The 24049-nt window shown below is 38.7% G+C and overlaps 1 protein-coding gene across 3 annotated transcripts in view; it reads left to right on the top strand.

The window, feature by feature from the left end:
- The window catches only part of LOC100691642 (netrin-G1), a 66593-nt gene that overhangs the window by 21286 nt on the left and 21258 nt on the right, over nt 1–24049 (top strand). For all 3 annotated transcript variants that reach the window (XM_005476629.4, XM_005476630.4, XM_005476628.4), the window contains exon 3: nt 9557–10200. In XM_005476629.4, the coding sequence (XP_005476686.1) occupies nt 9557–10200 (644 nt within the window). The remainder of the gene's footprint in view (nt 1–9556; nt 10201–24049) is intronic.

Genomic DNA, 24049 nt, shown 5'->3' with positions numbered 1-24049 from the left:
GCTATTTAAAATTATGTTAGTCTGTCCAACTTACTTTTGCACCTGTGAACACGCTTGCTTACTTTATATAGAATCAAAACCTTTTAAATTTGAGTGGTGTTTTTTTGTTTTGTTTTGTTTTGTTTTACACAGAAATATAAATTGTGCCATATAAGTAGGCAAAGAGATCTACCAAAGAGAATTAAACATCATCTATTAACCACTGAAACATCCACTTATTATAGCATTGCTAAAGCTTTTTATTGAATTCTGACACAAAGCAGATACCTACAACCAAGCACACACACCAATACACAGATACACATGGGTGTATAAACATACAAATCCACATACCCACATATACAAGCAAAATCAGCCACACAAATACACAAGTACAAAACACTTTAATTCACTTCTCCATACATAAATGCACAATTTCATACACAGAATCAAGTGCTCACCTCCACCATCCCCCATGATAATAAGGCAGTGTTAAATATACCCCACTGGAACTCTGCCACATGGGATAGATAATGAGGCCAGGTGTTAATTAATGTGGAGTGCGTTTCTCCTAGTCTGTTGACACCCTGTGAATCCCAATCAAGACTGGGGCACTGGATCGTGGTGCGCTTGATTTGCCAAGCAGTGTACTTTAAAAGGCCAGACTGGCTGTGCTGCAACCCTCAAAGGGACTCCTTTGGCAAGAGCTGTGTTCCAAAGGGCGGAGTGTTTGGCATGTGGCAAATTGAAACACGAGCGCCGGGAGAAGTTTGTGTTTTCGTTTTGATCAAACGTCTGCACCAATAGCAAATTACAACACCCTCTGATATGTTGTTTGCATAACTATCTCATGCATATGATTTTATCTGCAGTATGCGGTGTCATGCATGACACTCAGAGGAACATACTGGTGTCTTTGCACTGTTGTCTCAAATAACCATTGAGTATATGTCTCATTTCTTACATTTGATGGGTATAAAAACTCTTGCTATTACATTTGTCATGGGGCCAAATTTTTTTTTGTCATGAGTTTATGCACTGGCTAATCTTAATTTCCTGTTTTGTTTTGAAAATATTTCATATCTTGTGTCTTTGGTGTTTTTTGTTCTTATCTTTCGTTTCCTGCCTTTTGTAATGTCTGCCCTAATTGTTTTCACTTGTGTGTCATTGTCAGTGTCCCCTGAGTATGCATATATAGCCTAAGATCTACATATAATACCTATATATGGCCTCTTTTGATTGTTTGTTTTCCATGTTCGGTTCTGTATATCAATCTGTTTTTCCAACCTTGTGTCCTTGAGGGTTTTTTTCCCCTATGTTATTATTTTTTTTCCTTCGTTAGATGTAATATTTTTCTGCCATCTTTATGTAGCATCTTGAGTTCCTACCTTTTTGTAACTGGTAAATGGTAAATGGACTGGTTCTTATATAGTGCTGTGCTACTCTACCCGAGCACTCAAAGTACTTTATACAACTTGCCTCATTCACTCATTCACACCCATTCATACAGGCATTTTTTCTTTGCTTTCTATGCAGTCAAGGGTTAAAGTGAGATTCAGAAGGTGGGGGGACCGTAATATCTGTGCAGTGCCTCAGCACAGGGGAAAAAAATCACAATAATTTCTGTTGTGAGCTTCAGTAGATTTTTTTTCCACAGGCTGTGATGAGCTGATCTGCTGCTGATTGTGGATTTACACATCTGAATCCAACAAAATGTACACAGTTTGACAAGTTATCATGCCTGATGTCCATCCCCTTCACTGACACTATACTGTTTATACTCACAGTATAAAGTTGGACTTCAGTAAATTAATTTGAATTAATCAGCTTAATGCAAAATGATCTCTGCTACACTTGATGTAAACCTAAATCTGACCACGAGCACCACAGTCACTGTGAATTCACCAGAGTACTGCAAGCTAACCTGCTTATCCTGCACAAAACTATCCAGTATTTTCATGCAACATTTGAATAACACAGACATAATATATGTCGTTTGTTTTGCAGGAGGTTTCACAATATGAAAATACATAATTTATCAAAACACATCCTATACAAAACCAATATGTGATTAAAATTATGACATCAGATATAAGCTTTAAATTTGCAGTTTATCGAGCGTTACTGAGCAGTCCTTACCTTTAAATCTAACCTTTTTTCTTCCTCTCCTGTCCTGTCTGTCTCCCTACAGCTTCCTTAAATTACCTGACAAAAATCCTCCCCCCTTCACGTTTCCTTATCTTCTGTAGCGCTAGCCAGATGCAATGTAGGGAGTAGAGAGTAAAAAGTTACTAGAAAAATGGTTAAGTAATGGTTATATTATTTTTTATTTATTTATTTATTTATTTTATCTCCTCTGTAAGCTCCTGCAATTTATAAAAAGTATAATTGTACTGCTAAAAATATTTAATTTAAACTATCCTATTGTCTTGTGTATTAAATGTACATGTTTTATATAGAATTTAACTTATGTGTCGTCAGGTCTGTAACACCCACATCCCACCGACCTCAGAAATGATATGATAGCCCACACACACAGGTCAGATGTCCTTCATTCCTCTGAAGGTCAGAAGAATGAAAAGTCTGGCTCTGTTGTGAACCACTGCTGGCCCTGACTGCAGGTCATTAAAGCTCTATTGAGTTTCTGCCAAAGCTCTGACTCTACCAATATCTCACCATGGCTCATCTCAGCTGTCTTTTCTGTCCAATTTATACCAAGCCCTGAAAAGATCAACACCCAGCCTCTGTGCTCACTATACACATGTGCATTCCTGGATATCATCCTTTTGGCCTGTCGCCTGTGCATCATTACAAATGTATCATCCTCACTTAAAGCCAGGAACAGTGTGAGTTCAGTTCAAAAGAGAGTCTTCCTGAGAGTTGAGAATTTATTGTCGCGTCTGATGGACATCTTCTGATTTTGTCGAGTGGTGCTTCAGCTCAAAATATCGCCATTTTGGTTTTCTTGGATCAACTACCTGAACACTGAATCGCAGCCGAGTTAGATCTTCAAACTGTCATTTGTCAGGGTTTCTCCTCCTCTGGTGCACTCCATGAATGAGGATGGGCATCCGAACGTGTGATAAAGGGGGTTTGGGCCAGCGACAGGTCTGCAGGTGTCATGCGGCAAGTTAGGAGGTGCAAGGCCGAGCAGGATGATGGGCTGATTAATCCAGCAACACCTCAGGTCCAATGGGAGACATTTTGCTGCCACAGAGGTGCTGAGTCAAATAAGTTACTGAAGTCTCAGCACAAACTAGCGAGGTACACGCAGGTCGCAGATTAATATTACCATAGGGTCATATTGCACTTTTATTTCAATTTGTACATATAAACAAATACTGAAGCATCTTAAAAATTGTAGTTGCAGATTTCATGAATAAGAATGGAAACCATAAAATTATACTACAACAATCTCCAAAGAACCAAAAAGTCACATTGTTATGTATTTCAAGAAGCCCACAGGTTAGTCAGATTTACCGGGGAAGAAAAAGTGTGGGTGAGTTGGAAATTATCATAATATTATCATTCATATTATCATAATAATTATCAGCCTCTATTACATTTATTCAAAATCTTGCTAATTTAAACTTTTCCATTTTAAGTCCACTGCTATTTTCTATAAACCTCCAAATAATGCGGTTTAGATAATCTAGATAAACGCTTGTTTTTTCCCTTACCCCCTCAGATTTTATCATGCAAATAGTGCTTCTGATTGTCACATTTACTTTGGCCACCTAGACTCCATGAAAAAAAATGCTTGCTGCATTTATATGCTTATTTTTGTTGCACTGAATCTGATAAAATTGCATTTTTGTTTTTTAACATAAATGTTTACTGAATCATTGTTATCAAGTTGTCAGGGTAATTTTGAATTTTAGCTGGAAATGAAAATGGGGTTTCTCTCCTTTTTTGTATAAATTTGTTCTCTGCTCCACTTGTATAAGCATGCATGCAGAGTATCATTGTAGATATGTATTATTTTGTATACGTAGGTGCTAATGCGAGTTAACACTCCACATGAAAACCCAAAGAAGTTGTTTGATTTAGTCTGACCCTTGGTAATAACTTGAAAAATATGATTTTATAAATGTCATCATTATATCTTCCTTTGTTTTTCTTACTAAAGGTAAACTTAAGTGCACAAGTTGCATCTCTCCTCATATCCTCTGAGCCTCTTTTTGCACCTAAAATTGAACACATTTATCACAGGGTAATGTGTAAATTTAAATGAAGCATCACCATGAAAAAAGTGAAGCCTAATTCATTAAATACACATTTACTACGCAAAGTGATATGTCTCCAAGCAATACACAGACAAAGTAAACCAGCCAAAACATGTTAATGTTCAAATCACAAGTCTGAAATAATAAGCACGCCTTAAAGAAGATGACTGGAGTGCAAAAGTATGCTGAGTTCAATATGTAATCTGTGCTTCAGGTCCAAAAATCTGTCAGCTAAACTGATTGGTTGGATTGCCTCTATCCGTTCTTCAGCAGTAGCTGTCATTGGCCACAGAATTTATCTGCCGAGCCACATCCTCTGTCAAACGGCACCTCAACAGGAGGTTGCACTTTGTCTATCTCACAGGCCATATGTCACTCATTTAAGCATCTCCCTCACACATTATGTGTGTGTGCATGTGTGTGTGTGTGTGTGTGTGTGTAAAACGTGGGTCTCCCTCATAAAAGGCTGTACAGTATAGGCTCCAGAGATTAGGACATCATTTGCTGTTCAGGCCTCCTTTCACTCTTTCACTAAGGCAGTGCCCCCGGACGGATCATATAGCATCAATAGAAACTGTGCTCCGTTACACAGCAGCCATGAGGGTAATAGAGATGTCAGCAATGCCAATGACTGATGACCCATTAGACGCTCTTGCAGTGTTGTATGTTCTGTAATGTCAGTGGGTGTGAGATACATAGGAAGGTCATCAATCTATGAAATGAACCATACTATATGTACTATGCAAGATAAAAACAGACTACATTAAAGGGAAATTATAGTGATAATATGAATTTGTACATTTGCATTGAAGAAGAAAATTTTCACATGAGAACATGTGCTGTTCTGTAAAATAACACAAAATACATTACCCCATGAGTCAGTGGTTTATAGAAACACTCTTAGCAGTGATAACTTGAAGTAATAATTTTCTGTATGAGTTTTTCGGTCTCTTACATCATTGTGGAGTTATTTTACAACATGTCTTTAGTTTATTGTAATTTGTGGACTTTGTTTAAGGACAGCTTTTTTTATTCTCTATCACAGCATTTCAGTCAGGTTGAGGTCTGGACTTTGACTGTGTCATTGCAACATTTTGATTCTTTTCTTTTTCCTTCTTCAACCCACAGCTCAATGCTCCAGACGAGCAAACTACCAAAACCTCTGTCTGCAGAGAGTTTCTTGGACTTCACCTCAGTTAAAATCAGTCCTGACTGGCAGTGTGCATTATGGTCAATTACATCTGCAAAAATTTAAAAGCACTTTGTCACTTCGTTATTATGAGCTATTGATTTTTATTAACTGTGTAAATTTCCATCTACAAAACTGTCGGTTTTCAGAAAGTACTGCAGAGTGGTTGATAGGTCTGAATATTTTCAAAAGTCACAGAAAATTAAGATAGCTAATTTAGGGCTTTTTAAAATGGATAACTAAACAGTTACAAGCAAATAAAAGTTGGTTTCCCCCTAAATCATTCTGTCTGAACGAAAAATATGAACTCAGTTTTCTTATGCTAAACTGGAAGCACTTCTTCCTTAATAGGTTGCTCTAGTTGCATATTTTTGTTTATGTTCAGTGCTACTGAATAAATGACAAATTATTTTGACCTGCAGGTCTAACAGTACTACTGGCTTGCATTGTTAATGTTCACTGTCTTTTTGTTACAATCAGTCAGTTACAATCATCTGACTGTGAAACCACTGGCATCATCGTGTGTCTGCAATCATCCTGTGTGCAGAAACCTCTGCTTTTATAGAAGTGCTCCCACTTATTGATAATTAATTTATTAGCTGCACTGTTTAGGAGAACCTGACTGCTATTTTTTAAATGCTTATTTATCCAGGTAAAAAATCTCATTGAGATACAAATCTCATTTTCAAGAGAGACCTGGCAACTTAATTCCTGAAAGTAAGAATGTTTTTCACAAGTCTGCATAGAGTCCTTGGAAAACTTTGCTTTTCACGTGACCATAAGGCCCGTGCAAACATGTTGGCTACTATAATTCTTCTAATTTGACAATTAGTTTTGTCTAAATGCTTTCTGTCTGTTAAATGTGAAATAAATCTTCTTGTCTACTAAAATAAGGTGATAATTTAAGAAAAACATGCTGCTTTAACAAAAATGTGTTTTTAGTATTTCAAACATGCAGTGGAATCGATTTAACAGTAGTCGAATCATATCATCACCATGAAACATTTTGGTTAGACGTGGTGCCATTATTCCTTCAATTATATTTTTGTGGCACCAGTTAAATTGTTTGGCCACATTTTTCATTTGATCGATATCTCATTTTAGTCCAAAACTCGTGTTTTTTTTCCCAAATCCTCTGCTGACTACTTCCCCCTATGATCACAGGTAAAGGATCAAGTTGAGAGGGTTTATTGTTTTTTAATAGCTTCCCCCCCCCGGCATAGCGCTGTAGCTTTGGTCTTGAATGACCACAGAAGGTATTGATCTTCATAAGGCAGTGTTTTTGTTGTTAAATAACCACCACAGGAAATCCGATGGAAGGTCCTGACCTTTCTCTAAGTCTTTCATTTCACCTAAACTGGGCTATATGAAAGCAGTGAAGTATGGTGGGGTTTACTGGTAGAAAGTAAATACTGTACATGTCACTTCACATTCAACTGGAAAAGAGACTTTAGATTATTGTTTGTTATTAATGATAGACAGGGCTTTTATGAAAGGTTTGTCCCCAACCAGCTCCCAAATATGAATGGGCTGTTTGGTTAGAGTGATCACTTCCCCGAAGGCCTGAAAGTTGAGGCAGGCACTAAGAAAATGATTATGGATCAAATTTATGACTGCTTTCCACTGGTCTCCGAACACTTCTACTAGTGTGATGAAGCAAATTTCTCTCTTTTTAAAGCCTCTGTTTACTCTGTTTCTCACCATTCTGCTGGGAAATTGTTTTTCTCATTAGCTACGGACGCCGTGGTCGGAGTTCTTCATATCGACTGTGAATAAGGCTGCCATTTCGGAAGATGCAAAAGCAGCCACCCCACTGCTCCCCGAACCAAACCGTGACAACAAATAAATCAAATATAGGTGAAAATTCATGGTCTTGAATGACAACAGGGAAATCACTCTCTTACAATATATTTCTCTCCCTCCCTCTCTCTCTATGTAACATTAAGGTTTGAGCTCTGAGCAGACCTCCAAGGCTGTTCAAGCACAAGTAGGGAATATAAGGAGCCTTAGCACACATCACTGGTAAACAGTTGACTCAAGTACAATTTATTGTCCCTGTGGCAGAACTCAGGCAGCCACCAACCTGCCTATTACTGCGCAACTCTCTCCTTCAAATCTCTCTTTCTCTGTGTTTCTACAGCCCGGCCTTTCAAGCTTTTGTGTTAGCTTTGTATGTGTGTGGGTGTGCATGGGCGTGAGAGGAGAATACTTTTAGCAGCTGAAGTCTTGCTTTAAAAAAGGTTACATTCACTTTCCCTCCCACTCTCTCTTATTCTTACAATCTGTGGTGGCAGCATAACCCTTATTATCCTCCTAATTGGATCATGCAATGCTCCTTTGAGTCAGCTGAGCAGGCCTAGTGACCCACAATCTTTCAGTCTTGTCATCAAATAGTTATCACTTTTAGCTGAGGAGTAAGTAACTGATAACATATCATAGTCTCACAGGAAATAATGTGGTCTCTGGAGAGCTATATCTAAAGCAGGGAAGTCATCCATACATTTTCCTGTGAAGAAGACGAAGCATCACTTTTTTTTTTTTCCCCCTCTTTAGGGAGGAGATATTTGACGCACTTACTCAAAAACAAAAAGCAGCCACTGGTCTTTTCAAATGAAATATAATAGCGTCTGCTTATCAGTATTCCTGGCAGTGATCTTCAGAGAAAGTGGCAGTCTGGGTTGAATGCACTACAATATTGGAGAGATAAGTGACTAATGTTGCACATAGCACTTTTCTCACCTTTAGATAATTTTGCGTGTAGAGTGTTGGATGATTGCTGATTATCGAACCGCTTTACAGTTGATCTGAATCTCTTCAGCACTTAACCTCATTGTTCCTGCAGCAGAGGTGAGAGGAATGTCAATTGGAGTGCGTCTTCTGCTCTCTGGGCCTGTTTCAGCTCTCTCTGTTCCTCTCTTTGCCATCCACACACACACATACATACAAATACATACACACACACAACCAAACGCATTCAGAGCTCTCTATCCCTCTCACTCACAAACAAACACACAGACATCAAGAGCTCCTCTTTTTCTCCTCACAAACATGCTCACTCAAACATCCAGACTCACTATGGTACAGAGCAGACACAGGCCTATGAAAAATGCATGTCCCTTTGCGTGTTTCATAAGAAACACTCATCAGGATTCCATTCCCATCTCACCTGAAATACCACACAGGAATATCAATTACGAAAGCAATTTGGGTGGCAGTTTAGGCAGGGAATTCGTGCAGCTAGAATATGGCATCCACAGTGTCATCTTAATGAGAGGGTCACTGTCTCCTGGAGCAGATTATAAAATGCATATTGGCCCTGAATGTGATAGAATGTTAGTGACTACAGCAGTGGGATCATGATAGGATCATGAGCCAACAAGGCAATGTAAAAGTAAATAACTTTTCAAGTTAAAGTACCTCAACCTGTGGGATATTTTTGGGTGAGAATATTGCTCAATGTTGCCTTATAACTGTTTTGTAAGTTGTGGCATTTCTACTGAATACTTGATGAAAAACTAAATATTTACCTACCGTTTTGACAATTCACTTGCCAAGTTTTCTTTTCTAAAATCACAAAGGGCAGCTTTGAAACTGTCAAGTACATAGTAGAAAACAATTTCTGTGCAAAGGTAAACTGGCACGTTAAAATTTTTCAGTATTGGCTTCATTTCTAATGTTTTACTGCTGCTTTGATCAGTTCTGATCAAATCCATGTGCTGTAGTATTGCCTGCCTGCCTGTTTAGCTGAGGGAGTTGCTCCCTGATAGATTGTACAGGTGTTAAAAGGGAAGCAGTGTATAAAGACGTGCAGTTTCAACATACCTTGCACACTCTGAACGCTTGTCAGCAAATTGTGAAATCTTAATTCACTCTCACGAACAAGTCGTGCAGTTTTAACTTTCTTTTGGTAAATTTGATGTTGCATTTCATTTCGTGTTTTTATGCTACAGTTCTCTTGTGCTTTTCACTAAAATTGTTACAGATACTAAAGTTTTCTTGTACATGTTAAAGAGCTCACTGCATCGCTCAATGGGCATTTTTAAAGTAATACATTTTTAGGGATATACTTTTAAATACTGGATTGCATCACATACAGAATGGGGCAAAAACAAACATGTTAATTGATACTTACATATATATCTCTTTTTTTGTTTTTTTATAGGAGAATCCTTATATGTGCAACAATGAATGTGATGCTGCCACTGAGGAGCTGGCTCATCCTCCAGAGTTGATGTTTGACATTGAGGGTCGCAACCCGACCACCTTTTGGCAATCAACATCATGGAAGAAATACCCAAAGCCTCTGCAGGTCAACATCACACTGTCATGGAACAAGACAATTGAGCTGACTGATGACATCGTACTCACATTCGAGTCAGGCCGACCAGAACAGATGGTCCTGGAAAAATCACTCGACTACGGCCGGACCTGGACCCCTTACCAGTTTTACGCCACCGACTGCCTGGACGCTTTCACCATGGAGCCCAAGACAGCGAATGACCTCACCCAGCAGACCTTGCTGGACATCATTTGTACCGAGGACTACTCCCGAGGGTACGTGTGGAAGAATGACAAGACAGTACGTTTTGAGATAAAGGACCGCTTTGCATTGTTTGCTGGGCCTCGACTACACAACATGGCCTCACTTTATGGCCAGTTGGATACCACCAAGAACCTGAGAGACTTCTTCACAATCACTGATCTAAGGATTAGGCTGCTGAAGCCAGCCACTGGAGCCACCATGGTAGATGAGAACAACCTATCTAGATACTTCTACGCAATCTCTGACATCAAAGTGCAGGGCAGGTAAGCTCTTTTACATATGTTAATGTTCAGTAGTAATAGTTTCCTCAGAAAGTATTCAGATTCTTATCATTTTTGCACTTCAGCTGTTTTTTTCCATGTTGAGCAGATTTTTACCTGCTTTATTAAGATGGACTTGCAAAGATGAGCATTTTGGGGGTCAATATTTTACTCCCAGTCTACATTGCTTAGCCACGATGAAGAAGTAGTAATAGTAGTCTTTGGACTCTTTGATTTGTGGCTGATTTCATTCCCTCATCACATCTGAGCATTCTCCCTGTCCTTGCTATTGAGGTTCACCACCATGTTTCACTGTAAAGGTATTTGCCTCTAGGCTGTTCAACAGACATAGTGTTCAACAGCAGGGTTCAGTTCAGTCTCTGTCTCATCAGAACAGAGAATCTTTTCCTTTATATTTTACTTTAAATTCTGTTTGTCAACTCGGATGTGAGCTTTCATGTGTTTCTTAGTTACTTATATTTAGCATTTCTAGTATAAAGGTTTGACTGATGAACAACAGCAGAGTTGGTTGACAACCAACTCCATAAAAAGGTCTGGTCATTCCAAACCTCCCTTATTTCAGAATCACTGAGATGACAGATTTATGGAAACTGAAACTTTAGAAATGATTTTACACTGCTGATCCACACCTTGTTACAGTTTTAACAGAAAGGTCTGCAGAGAGTTTCTTGGACCTTGTGCCAGTTAAAATCAGTCCTGACAGGCAGTGTGCATTATTGTCAATTACATCTGCAAAAATTTAAAATCATCTTTTCACTTCATCATTATGAGCTATTGATTTTTTTAAAACTATGTAAATTTCCATCTACAAAACTGTCAGGTTTTCAGAAAGTACCACAGAGTGGTTTATAGGTCTGAATCAAGAGAAAATTAAGCTAGCTAATTTAGGGCTTTTTAAAATGGATAACTAAACAGTTAACAGTTAAAACAACAGTTAAACAGTTGTTTTCCCCCTAAATCATTCTGTTTGAACAAAAACTATGAGCTTATCATATACATACATACATACAGACACACACACACACACACACACACACACACACACACACACGAAAGAAGCACTTCTTCCTTAATAGGTTGTTGTAGTTGCATATTTTTGTTTATGTTCGGTGCTACAGAATGAATGACAAATGATTTTGACTTGTAGGTCTGACAGTACTACTGGCTTGTATTGTTGTTAATGTTCACTGTTTGTTACAATCAGTCAGTTACAATCATCTGACTGTGAAACCACTGGCATTGAGTGTCTGCAATCATCCTGTGTGCAGAAACCACTTGAAAAAAAATTGCCTAGAGACAGTACTTTACATTTTGTCCCCCACTGTCCAGATATGAAGTGAGATGAATGATTGAAAGCCTGGATTCATGTTGATAAGCAGGCTTCCTAATGAAAGAAATTGGTACAAAGATAATTCAGAAAGATAAGAGGCTGAGTACCACTCTTCTAGTAACCTTTTACAACTTTCACAAGTGTTTAGTTTGCAAAGGCTAAGTTCAATGCAGCCTTTTTATTTAATTTGACCAGAATTTTGGGAGAAGGAGAGGCCTGAGCTGATACTAAATTTCTTAATTATTTATCAGAAAAATAACTTGACGGACGACTGGATAGAGGATTAAGAAACTATCATTGAGTCAAACTGTAGATCAAGAGTTACCTTACTTACTTCAGTTAAGTGTTTGCTTTGAAAATCTGCTGGCCGTGCAGTCAATAGTCAGTCAAGACCATTACTGTCAGAAAAATAAATGCATGAATTGGTGTTTGGTGTTATGGCTATATTTATTGCACACCTTGCTATCTGTTAGGTTGTATACCTACAAAATATCCCAAGAGGAGAAGAGCATAAACTCAATAATATTTGCTGTAACTTAGATGAAGTCATGAGAGGGAGGAGCTGGGGAACAGTTGGGTTGCAAAGCACCTTGCAGATGTGGAGCAATTGTAGAACACAATGTAACCATAAATATGGTGAGATCCATAAAAGGCTATTAACCAAAAAACCTTTTATCGGCTGTTCTCTGATGGCATTGAGAGCTACTAATATTTTTATCAGTAGAATTGTTTTCTGATTATGAACATCCATTATTTTGGGGTAATTGTCCAAAAGATCGATTTATCTATTTAATTAATTTTGCCATTCTGTCCACTGGCACCTAAAAAAAAAGGCATTTAGTGCTGAGCTCTTTTTCAAGCCTATAACCATATTTGACATATTTTAATTTCAACACTCTTCAACAAAAGTAAATCCCTCTTTTTCCTATATTTTATATTTAAACAACCATGCTTTGTTTAGTAAAATCAAGGGGACTTATGGTGCGCGTTTAATTTACATACCTTGTGATATTACAGAGAATAATAGCGGGTTTTTTTCTGTGAGTCATCAGAATGCCTCTGTGAGGAAAGGAAATGGAAACACTGTCATTTCATGATGCATGGAAATCACCCACATGATGATCATAAAGCCTCCACAGCTGCTCTCCAAATGGGACCTGTGCTGCTTTCTGCAGTGAGTTTATAGGAGGGTAACTAGGTTGGTAATGACCCATCAGATGGGCCCTAGGTGAATTAAAACAGTTAGTCCCTAATTAGAATTCAGTCAACTTCAATGGCAGATTAGAACCATTAGCACATTGGCTAATTGGTAGGAGACTAATCTTGTAATTAAGAGCATTTGCAGCTGATTAAATGGTAATCATCAGGGACACATCAGTGAAATGTGAATACATTTACAATTACCAGGCTGTTGTTCCAAATTTAGCCTTGCCCTCTTTAATAACAAGTAGATTTATGTTGCGTCAACGAGGTTTCCTATTTGAGCGAGCAACACTTTTTGCTTCAGAAGTAACAGTTTCACAGGTCTCTAATATTCTTATTATTACACTGTTCAAAAGATTAAAGGAACATTTTGAATACACATCAGATCTCACTTGGAAGAAAAACATGCTGGATATCTATACTAATATGGACTGTGTAATGTGTTAGAAAAGAAAGGATGCTACATTGTTTAATGGAATTGAAAACTATCAAACTACAGATGATTGAATTAACAAACACCAAAACCTCACAGTGAAAAAATGGTGCTGCAGGCTTGTTCATTTTCAGAAATTTCATTTTAGTTGCTCAGAATGGTACTCAATAGTTTGTAAGGCCTTCACATGCTTGTATGTATGCCTGACAATGTTGGGAAATGCTCCTAATGAGACAATGGAATGCGTCCTGTCAGGATCTCCTCCCAGATATGCATCAGGGCATCAACTGAGCTTCTGGACAGTTTGAGGTGCAACCTGGCGGTGTCAATGATATCAAATCCTTCATTGCCTGCATACTCTGACTACAATTACCACTCCTGGTCATGCTTATAAGCCAAAAGGAACCCAGGGCCCACTGCACCAACATGGAGTCTGACAGTAGGTCAAAGGATTTTATCTCAGTACCTAATTGCAGTTCGGGTGCCGTTGCCGAGTCTGTAGAGGTCTGTGCATCCCTTCATGGATATGCCGGTTGAGGTAGCGAGCACAAGGCCCACTAGCCCACCAACCACCTCAAGGCACCCTCATGAAGTCTGTTTCTGATTGTTTGGGCAGATACAATTACACCGGTGGCCTGCTGGAGGCCATACTATGATGCTCTTGCAGCATCATAAGCAGATACCAAGCCCAGGAGCAGACACCAATCCTGCTGATGAGTTCAGGACCCTCTGTGGCCCTGTGGAGCTCTCCAAGAGTAGTTGCCCGTCTCCTGGAATCTCCTCCATGCTCTTGAGACTGTGCTGGGAGACGCAGCAAAACTTCTGCCAACAGCATCATGATCATGTGCTATCATGAATTTGGAATACCTGTGCAACCTCTGTAAGGTCAGGTGTCACCTCATGCTACCTGTAGTGACACTGAGCCAACACAAATGCAAAACTAGGGAAAAATCAAAATATAAGGCAGGCATGAGACAGATATACAATACATTCACTGTGATCTTTATGGAGTACATGATACTAGTACCAGTGAGACATCTTTTTAGCTTCAAAACATCTTTAACTCTTCATGACTTTCATTAAGCAAGCTGCTGGAAATATTCCTCAGAGACTTTGGTCCTGAACTGTTGACACAAGGCAAGATAGATCCATGCTTTTGTTTTTTACTCCAACTTCTGACCGTACCAACTGAAAATAAATATGAAGCTCTTCAGGCAACATTTTTCCATTCTTTGTGCAAATTGTATTCTCAGATTACTGTTCTTATTTGGCAGGAGTGGCCTTCGCTGTGGTCTTCTACTGCTGTAACCCAACTGCTTCAAGATTGAATGTGTTATGAGCTCAGAGATGCTCTTCCTCATACTTTGGTTGTAATACGTGTATATTTGAGTTACTGTTTCTTGTGAACTTGAACAGTTTGGTTATTTTCCTCTGACCTCAGGCATCAAAAAAGTATTTTCATCCAGAGAACTGTCTCTCACTGGATAATGGACCATTCTCTGTTAACCCTTGATATGGTTGTGTGGGAAAAACCAACTAGACCATCACTTTCTGAAATATTTGCACCAGCCCATCTGGAACAACACTCATGCCACATTCAAAGTCACTCCAATCACTTTTTTTTTTTCCTATTCTGATACCAAGTGTGAACTTCAGTGGGTCATTTTGATGTGTCTACATCCTAGATGACGAACAGGCGTACCTAACAAAGTGGCCAATGAATGTACATATTTTGCAGTAAGACATAGTCTTTCAATATTCATCCTTTTTTCTGTAAACATGAATTGATGAGTTTTAAATTGCAGAGATTGCACCACAGCACAGAATAGCATCTCCCACAGATATCTTATTCTGCCATTCATTAGAAAGAGTAGCAAAAGGTTGAATGTGAGGAAAATAAGCTATTTTTCCCAATTTTCCACCTTGCCCCTGGGCATCAAATTCAATTTTTGACCAAAAGTTTGCACTGAGAAAGAAAAGAAAATAAACATACGATTTCTGTCCAGAGGTGGATCAGTAACTCACATGAAAGAGGGTGATGGAGGCAGGTGGGGAGAGACTGATTAGAGTTCCCACCAGCCTCAGCAGCCTTCTGGCTACAACCAAATGTGAAAGCCTTATCACAGAATGGCCATCCTGTCCAAGAATTCCCAGAATACTCCACAAACACTGATAAACTTTAACTCACGTATACACACAGTCACACACACACACACACACACACACACACACACACACACACAGTCACACACTCACCAGAATACTTAGTCTCAAGTTACATCCTGAAGTGTTTGTAAATGTGATGTTATTGCTCTGAACAAAAATATTAAATGATTTTTTCCCAGTGATCTATAAGTTTGGATTTGGATGTACATATTTTGCAGTGACACATTGTCTTTCAATATCCTTTTTTCTGTAAACACAAATTGTTGGTTTATCCAAAAAATCTCATTTTCAAAAATCACAAACATAAAATAATAATGATAATTTTCCTTTTTTTGTTTATTGTTTATGATCATTTGGGGCTTTTTAAGATTTTTTAATAAAATATGGAGTGCATATGTAACCCCTGACTCACGTTAAATGGTTTAGAACAGCCAAAAGTACAGACCAGTTGCTAGGTTCAACATGATTACAATAGGAACTGAGGTGGATGCGAAATGAAATGGCTGGAGACAGGAAATGAGCGACAAAGGGTTTTTTTGTTTTTTGTTTTTACAGAAATGAAAATAAAATGAGACACAAATTCCACAATAACAGCAGTAATAGTAATAATAAGCCAGCATAACAAAAAAACCCAAAAACAAACCCCAAAACAGTCCTAAATGCTTTCTTGTAAATGTTTTCTTGTATTTTTACTTTTAAAGTGATTTATGTTCTGTTTTATGTGTTTTATTTTAATCATGTAAAGCACCTTGAATTGCCTTGTGCTGAAAGTGTGCTATACAAATAAAATTGCCTTGCCTTGCCTATTGACCTCAATATTTCAGTTTGTCCTTTTTGGTCATTAGTCTTGGTCATTGTAGTTGTTAGTCTAGTTCCTTTTTTGTTTTTGTTTTGTAGTTTGAGTGTTACCACTTTGATGCCTCTCTTAAGAGAGAGCAATGAGTTCTTCAACAACAGTTCACTTCAGTCTGGACACAGGCTCGCCATCTCCATCTGGAGAGAATCCAGTTGAATTCATCCAAAGAAGTTCAGAATCAGAATCAGAAAGGGTTTTATTGCCAAATGTTGAGCAGATTTACAACATTAGGAAATTGCTGCGTTACTTTGTGCTAGACATATGATAAGACAAACACTTAAATAAAAATAAAAAGTCCTAAGCAGATTAATATATGCATCAATGCAGGTGATCCAATCAAGGTCAGCTGTGATCCGATCTGCATGCCCCAGTGTCCTGGAGGTGTACAGGTCCTGCAGAGATGGGAGTCTGCAGCCAATCACCTTCTCAGCAGAGTGAACGTAAGCTTGCTGTATCCGTTCCAAAACCAGTTTTGATATGTGTTTGGGATCGTTGTCCTGTTGGAACAACCAACTGTGTCCAAGTTCCAGCCATTTGCCTGTTGGTTTGAGGAGAAGTTGATGTTGAGAAGTTGCCACGTCGTAAATTGTCATACTAAAGGCAGCTCAGTCTGCTTCCTAGTGAATGTTTTTAAATCTGACAGCTTCATGCCCAAGAGGAAGGATTTCAGAGCAATGAAAGGCGTTTGGTTTCTCTATGTGGGCAGCTTCGTGAAAACTGCCCAGCGCATCACCGGAGCACCACTTCCTGCCATAAAGGACATCTACAGGAAGCGGTGTCTGAAAAGGGCTGGGAAAATCATCAGAGACCCCAGTCACCCATCACATGGACTCTTTACCCTCCTGCCCTCTGGGAGGCGCTACAGGAGCCTCCGGACTAAGACCACCAGGTACCGGAACAGCTTCTTCCCCACAGCTGTCAGACTCCTGAACTCTGCCTCCTGACATCTGACCCACGTTAAACTCATGGACTGAACATACACACACCCACAACCACTAGCACTTTACCACTACTGTATAGTTCTGTGTAGATAATCATTCTGTACATACGATAATTTTTCAATCCCACAACTGTTTATAACTTACATAGTTCACATTCTGTATAACTGTATATCTCAGATTTCTGTATAGTTTTTATTTCATATTTATATCCTGTTCATAGCCTGTACATAGCTTGTACTCACTACAGCCTGTACATACTTATAGTTATAGAACATTCATAACATACTTCACACTGTGTACATTATAACATACCATAATAGACCCATTTCTGTAATATACTTACACATCTCTATTATTGCTAATTTATATTGTAATATATCTATATCACGGCTAAAGCACTTTCTGGATGGATGCAAACTGCATTTCGTTGCCCTGTACCTGTGACATGTGCAATGACAATAAAGTTGAATTCTATTCTATTCTATTCTATTCAAATTTCAGGCAAGCTTGATGGTGTCGATTTTGGAGACGGGCTTCTTTTTTTGATCAGCAGCCTCTCCGTCCATGGCAATGTAAAACTCATTTTACTGTGTACAGTGATGCTGGAGTTCCAGCAGTTTTCAGTTCATGGCAGTTTTGAACCTTGGTGGTTCCTGGGTTGTTCCTAAACATCCTAATCAGTTTCTTCTAATCTAACAGTCACAGTTTGTTACACATCCAATTAAATTGCATTAGTTGTTAGAGCTGATGGTTGCATCGGTTTAGAAATGTCTTCCCAACCTGTCCTCCCAGTGCACTAGACAAGTGTCTCAACAACTCAGCAACAACTAGAATGCCCCCCCCCCCCCCCCCCCCACCCCGCATTTAACAAACCATGTAAATCAATAATTATCCTTCTAAGATATCAATAAGTTCCTTTCCCACTGTTCTCAGTATCGGTCAATTCAATTATTGCTGTCAAGCAAATTCTTTTTATGCTGGCAAAGAGATCATTTGTAGTCAATCAGGACTACTAACAAGAAGTTTATAGACATTCAAATATCATGTTTGGCTTAAACTGCTATACATCACATCTCTATCACTAAAATTTTATGATTTTTCACTGAATGTGCATTCATCCATACAGCTCTAGTAGCTATCACAAATAAACTGCAAATGTGCTTTAAAAAGAAAACGGCAGCTTTTACCTAAATGGTTCATTTAGGCATGCAGATGGCATACCTTAGCAGATTCACATTACAAATGTGAGGAACCTTGAGTTTACCTCTTAGGGCAGCCAAAAAAAGGGGTAGATTTCTCCTTTGTTAATCTATGAGTTGTTTATAAAATGCCTCAACAGTGCTTTGATTCAAAATGTACAAATACTGTCACAAATCATCCCCTGTAATGATTTATTGTGACAGAAAGGAGATGGGTAAAAGGGAAAAGAATTGAAATGGAGTTCTCCTTTTCACCTCTTCTGAATAGGGAGTCAGAGAGTGCGGCACTGCTAGCTGTGCTATTGATTTCTAATGTTATTCCACATCAACAGAAAACAAAAACCTTGAACCATGCAAGCGGGCCCACCTTTCTCGTCTCCCTCTCCATCTTTCCTCACTTATTGATCAGATGTCTGCTTGTTAATTAAGACATGACCGCTACCGGCAGGTTGCGCGGTCACCGCTGCACATCTGCAGGGCTGCAGTGGGGCCTGGGAATGAGAGGCATCTAATCTATAAGTGCTAATGCGCTATTTCTCGTATTCTCCATGTCATGCTCTAGTTTTTTTTCACCTTTTCGCCTTTCTTTCTTTCTTTGAGCGTCACTGTTTCGTTCTCTTTCATTTCCCAGTTTACACAGAACGGTCTCAAAGTAACATTAAAATTAGCAACTTTCAACAACATGGCTACAGTAACCTTATGATGGATACTGTGTATGATGACTTCAGGATCACAGATTGCCAAACACAAGGTTCTTTTTAGGTGAGACAGAATGTAGAGAAAATCTGTGGTTTTTGCTCTGTTGTATGAACAAAATCACCTTTGTAGATAAAGCGCCTTTAGATGCATTTAGATGAACACTGTCTTGTGTATGAAAAGATTTAAACACCCCCTGTTATCTTGCAAGTGCAATGTAAATAAAATATTGATTCGTCTTCCACCAGCTATTTATTTATTGGTTTGTGTCGATTTTTGTTAGTCTTTTTAAAGTTCCTGTCACAGTTCAATGTTAGGAAGGCAGCGAGGACATCCCCAATGCACACCAAAGCAAGTCAGGAAAAGTTGATTATGTGTTAATTGGAAAAAAGGATCAAGCAAACAATACTGGAGGGTGTGAACAGAATAAAGACTGTAAGTAAGGCAAGAAATCTCAGAAGGCAATAAAGTAAACAGGACAAAACAAGGCCGGAATGCTTGACTGAACATCCAAAGACAACCTGGGAAGAGTAAATTTGGAGAGACAGAGAATCTTGAATATATTGTACACTATGCCAGAGTGATGAATGGAAATAGGCAGGCTAATGGGAAAACTGGGAGCAAGGTGATGTGGGTGTGGCAGACATGAGACTAGGTGGAAGGGGTGAGGAAAAGCAGCACTGTCACATATCTAGTATTAAACCTTGATATCTTAGCCATGAAAGACTGTAGCACTTTCTAAGCTGACTGTTGATTCGGAATTATACAATCATTATACTTGTGTTTAGTGTAGTTAGTGTAGCTGCGTTTAGTGTTAGCAAAGATGCAGATTTTCTTACTGACCGAGACATTTCATGACACAACAAAGAAAAAAAACATTAAAAGAAGACGTTGTGCTCTTTCCTTGATTGATATCAGTCGTGAATCTTTATAATGACCATAGGCTGGCTGAATATAGATCAACCAAGAGATATTGCTGAAATGCCACAATCATTTTCCAAGACATCGCAGTCGCTTGGTCATATGTTTTGTTAATGGTTGAATGCGATTGCTTTCAGAATGCACATGTATTTTCATTTTATTTACAATGCTGTGGTTTGACTGGTAGGTCTCACTTGGATTTATTTCCATTATGAACTAAAATAGGTTTGATTAATTTGGATCAACTGACCAGTATGACATGTTGATAAAAATGAATATTTTACTTTGCCATCTGTAGTAGAGTAATGCTGTAGCTGCATTGGTTGGTTTAGTTAGATATGCAACCAACTGGCAGCTACTGCAAAAGTATGAATAGATTACAGTTGTTGTGGGTGAATACAAGATTGCAGATGGCATGCCTTGGCTAGGATTATGGGCTGTACTTGTGTAACATTCGTGTGATAAGCCAGTTTTAAACTTAGAAAAACTAGCATATCATGTCTATTCTATCAACAGATCTAGTGCAGATCAGTGTAAAATGCAAGCTCTGTAACACATAAGAGTATCTAATGTTGACATAACTGCAGGCTTTTAGAAATTAAAAAGAGATCCTTTATCCCCCACTGACTTTTTATGCTGACAAATTTTAAACCAAACCAAATTTTCAAAGACCAAAAAATATTTTATCCTGAACAGTTCCTCTGAGGTAGACATGGGAGTTATTCAAAGGCAATTTGAATAAAAAGAATAATAGGTTTAGATAAGGTATGAAACATTTTACTGTTATTTTACACTCCTGAATGTTCCCCTCAAGCCACAGAAAAACTTTACATCTCCCTCCCCTTGTGGGAATCCTGAGTGCATAAAAGTACTGTATCCCACATTTCAACTGTATCTTGCACTTAAAAGGAGACTAAATTTGTAGCTCTTCCCCAGTGCCATCACATGATGGGCACCACACCCCATTGAACCGCATAAAGAAGATCTAAACCCAGAGGATATCTATCAGTTTGTGTCTCAAAGAGCTGCACACAGGAATTGGGGAAAAAGCAGAGTAATGACATTATGCCACGTTATCTCCTGTATAATGTGCCTACACGTTTCCCTCCCTCATTTAAACTAGAACTGACATTTGATTATCATTCTATGCAAAAGATAGCCTTTTTACTGTCTCTGCAGATCTTTCTTTCAAGTTTCTCAGTTTATATCAGTGTTTGTAGCACTATGGATTTTCTCCTTAAATCTTAGTTTAATCCATCTCCCATATTCTACAAATGAAGCCTGTGCTGCTGACAAATGGCAGTAGTTTGACCTTGATTGCAGAATTTTTTGCAAGTCCATAACATCACAGTGTATCTGATTTGGGAAATGCTTAGCAGTTTTGCTCCGCAGTGTGGTATTTTGTGCTGATAATATTGTACAGCTTCTAGTTGTGTTCTAGGTTGTCACCCTTAACAGGACTGAGAACTGATTAATTTTAAAACTACTGCATAGAAAACCCATGCACTGTGAATCAGCTTAGTCGCTGGGTTCTTACCATAGCTTGTTCAATTTTACACTTTTTTGTCCTAAAGAATTTTACATGGAAATTTACCAGAAACCAAAATCACCTTCTTTGCATAATTTCTCCTTCCCTCCCTTGTAGGAGGTTGCCCTCAGAGTGTGTCAGACCTTGCTGCCATGGCCCAAGATTTAAAGGAACTGTGCACTAATTGCATTTAAATGATACCCAACCTACAGGTATACACAGTACATAAAAATCTAAGTACAGCGGGTTAAGAGCCTTAGTAACCATTTATCATTATCAAACTGTAGACAACATAAAAAGTCCTCATTAGTTGTTGTAGCAGAGTTTATCTAAAAGAAATACTGATAGAGTTATTATTTTTTTAGGTTATTAATAAAAGATGATTAATAAAATGATTTTTGATATTTATGTTTTTTTAAAAATTCAAATTTTACATTTTACAAACTTTCACTGACACATGACAAAGTGAATAGCTGGAAGGAGAAATATTGTTCAAAGCACTTTGTCTCACTGTGACTTAAACACAGTTTTGTGTTTTGCAGTTTTTCTTGTTAGTGTTTTTGTTACAGAATCTCTATTGCTGCCACTGTAAATGTGAGCTTGCTCTTCACATAGCCACAGAAGCCAGCACAAACTGCGACATGCTTGCACACAAAACAAGCACACCGACTTACTGGCTCTTATCCAGTCTTTTACATACAGTACACACACATACACACCCTCCCAATCCTCTAAGCCCATGCCCTGTGAACCATGACAGCTGTAGCCAGCTTGATTGACAGAGTTTGAAAGTCAGGTTCAAGTGCAGGTTCACACGACCCCAGCATTACTCTGCTTCCAACGTAAGGTTCTTCCCAGCTCTGCCAACGCCTGCTCACTTATCTTCCACCAGATGTCTGTCACATGCTGCGATGTTTTCTGCCAGTCATCTCCTAGTCTCCAGTGTTTAATTAGTGCTCATTAAGGCCTAGGTTTTCTTTGTAAATAATATATGGTAGATAGAGAAAGTAAATCAACACAAGCAGTCTCTGGAGAGGCATCAGTCATTTTTCCAGTAAAATCATCACAAATCTTCTCTTGCTACATTTATTGTGTGATATCACACAATAATGCTATACCAGAAGTGAAACAGACAAGGTTGCTTTGGCTTCTTGAGCGCTAATGCTATATGGGCATGTAAAGGTTTATGTGGGTGTTTCCACCCTTAACGAATGCAGTGGCAAATTGTTTTCTCTCTTCTTCCTATTAAAGTGCTAAAACTATTTCCCTGAAAATGTTTTATTAATGCTTTCACTCATCATACTGCACTAGGTGACTGCGTGCCCATGCAAGAGCCTATGCTGTCAGATATACTGTAGAGCATGCAGCCAAACTCTGATTTTCATATTAATATGGCTTTCCCTTTCTGGTTCCTCCTTGTCTCAGCTGCTTAGATCACATCACGAATGATACAGCTCTCCACCATGAGGAGTGAGGTGGGATTAGGGGGGTAGACATTACCATACTGTATTCCTACATCAAAGCACAACCTCAATAATAGGTCCTGTCATGTAAACAAATCACAGGCTTTCAGGGGCAGTGGCCCAAGCCATGCAAATTCAAATTTCATTTCGCTTCAGCAGAAAATTGGAGCAGGGGGAATTAACTTGTGATCCACTCCTAATATTTCTCCAGCGTTTTGCGGAGCCCTGGCGGTGCTACTCTATATTTCAATAGGGAACACAAACAATTTGCTTGATATGTATTGCATAACACCACGAAGAATGACAAAATTGGCCACAGCGTAGAGCGACAAAAACAAGCTTAATCGGACTCTTCAATTTCACGGTGACACAGCCTGCTGTAATGAGGTGACTCTGCGACTCACCGGCCTTTTTGTGAAAAACTTCAATGCCATCTGAAATGTGAAGGAATTCAATGTAAAGAAACCCTGTCAAGCTCACTGTGTTAGCTGGATTTGCTCTGTTCATGCTGTAGAAAGACGTTTCTACAGCATGAACAGAGTTTTCTTTTCATTGCATTTTGATGTTATGCCAGTTTATGAAAGGTAAAGGTGAGGCTTTCAAGCTTAAGAACACTGTACCAACTGTCAAGCATGGTGGTGGCAGCGTCATGTTCTGGGGATGTTTTGCTGTCTGTGGTATTTATACATTGCAGAACATAGTACAATGAAGGGGACTACCTCCAAATTCTTATTTAATTCTTATTTCTCCTCAAATCAACAGCTAGATGGTAACTGGGACACAATTGTGTGTTTTGACATGACATTGATCCCAAACACAAATTAAACCTGGTTTAGGAATGGATTACGCAGGCTAACGTTAAGTTTCTGGAAAGGCCCCAAACTCAAACCTGTTTTTTTGGAAAACCTGGTCTGTGCCAGAAAACCAACCAATTTAAATGAACTCTACTCTGCCAAGAATGATGGTCAAATATTCAGTCAGAATTATGCCACACACTTGTTAATGGCTACCACAAGCACCTGGTCAAGGTGCAATTTATTAACCAAGTATTAGTAGGTTTTATCGGGTCATATACATACATACATACATACATAC

The sequence above is a fragment of the Oreochromis niloticus genome, linkage group LG18 (genome assembly GCF_001858045.2).
Source record: "Oreochromis niloticus isolate F11D_XX linkage group LG18, O_niloticus_UMD_NMBU, whole genome shotgun sequence".
In the NCBI taxonomy this organism is placed as follows: domain Eukaryota; kingdom Metazoa; phylum Chordata; class Actinopteri; order Cichliformes; family Cichlidae; genus Oreochromis; species Oreochromis niloticus.
Note: the sequence above shows the minus strand (reverse complement) of the source record. Positions and strands in the feature narration are given on the sequence as shown.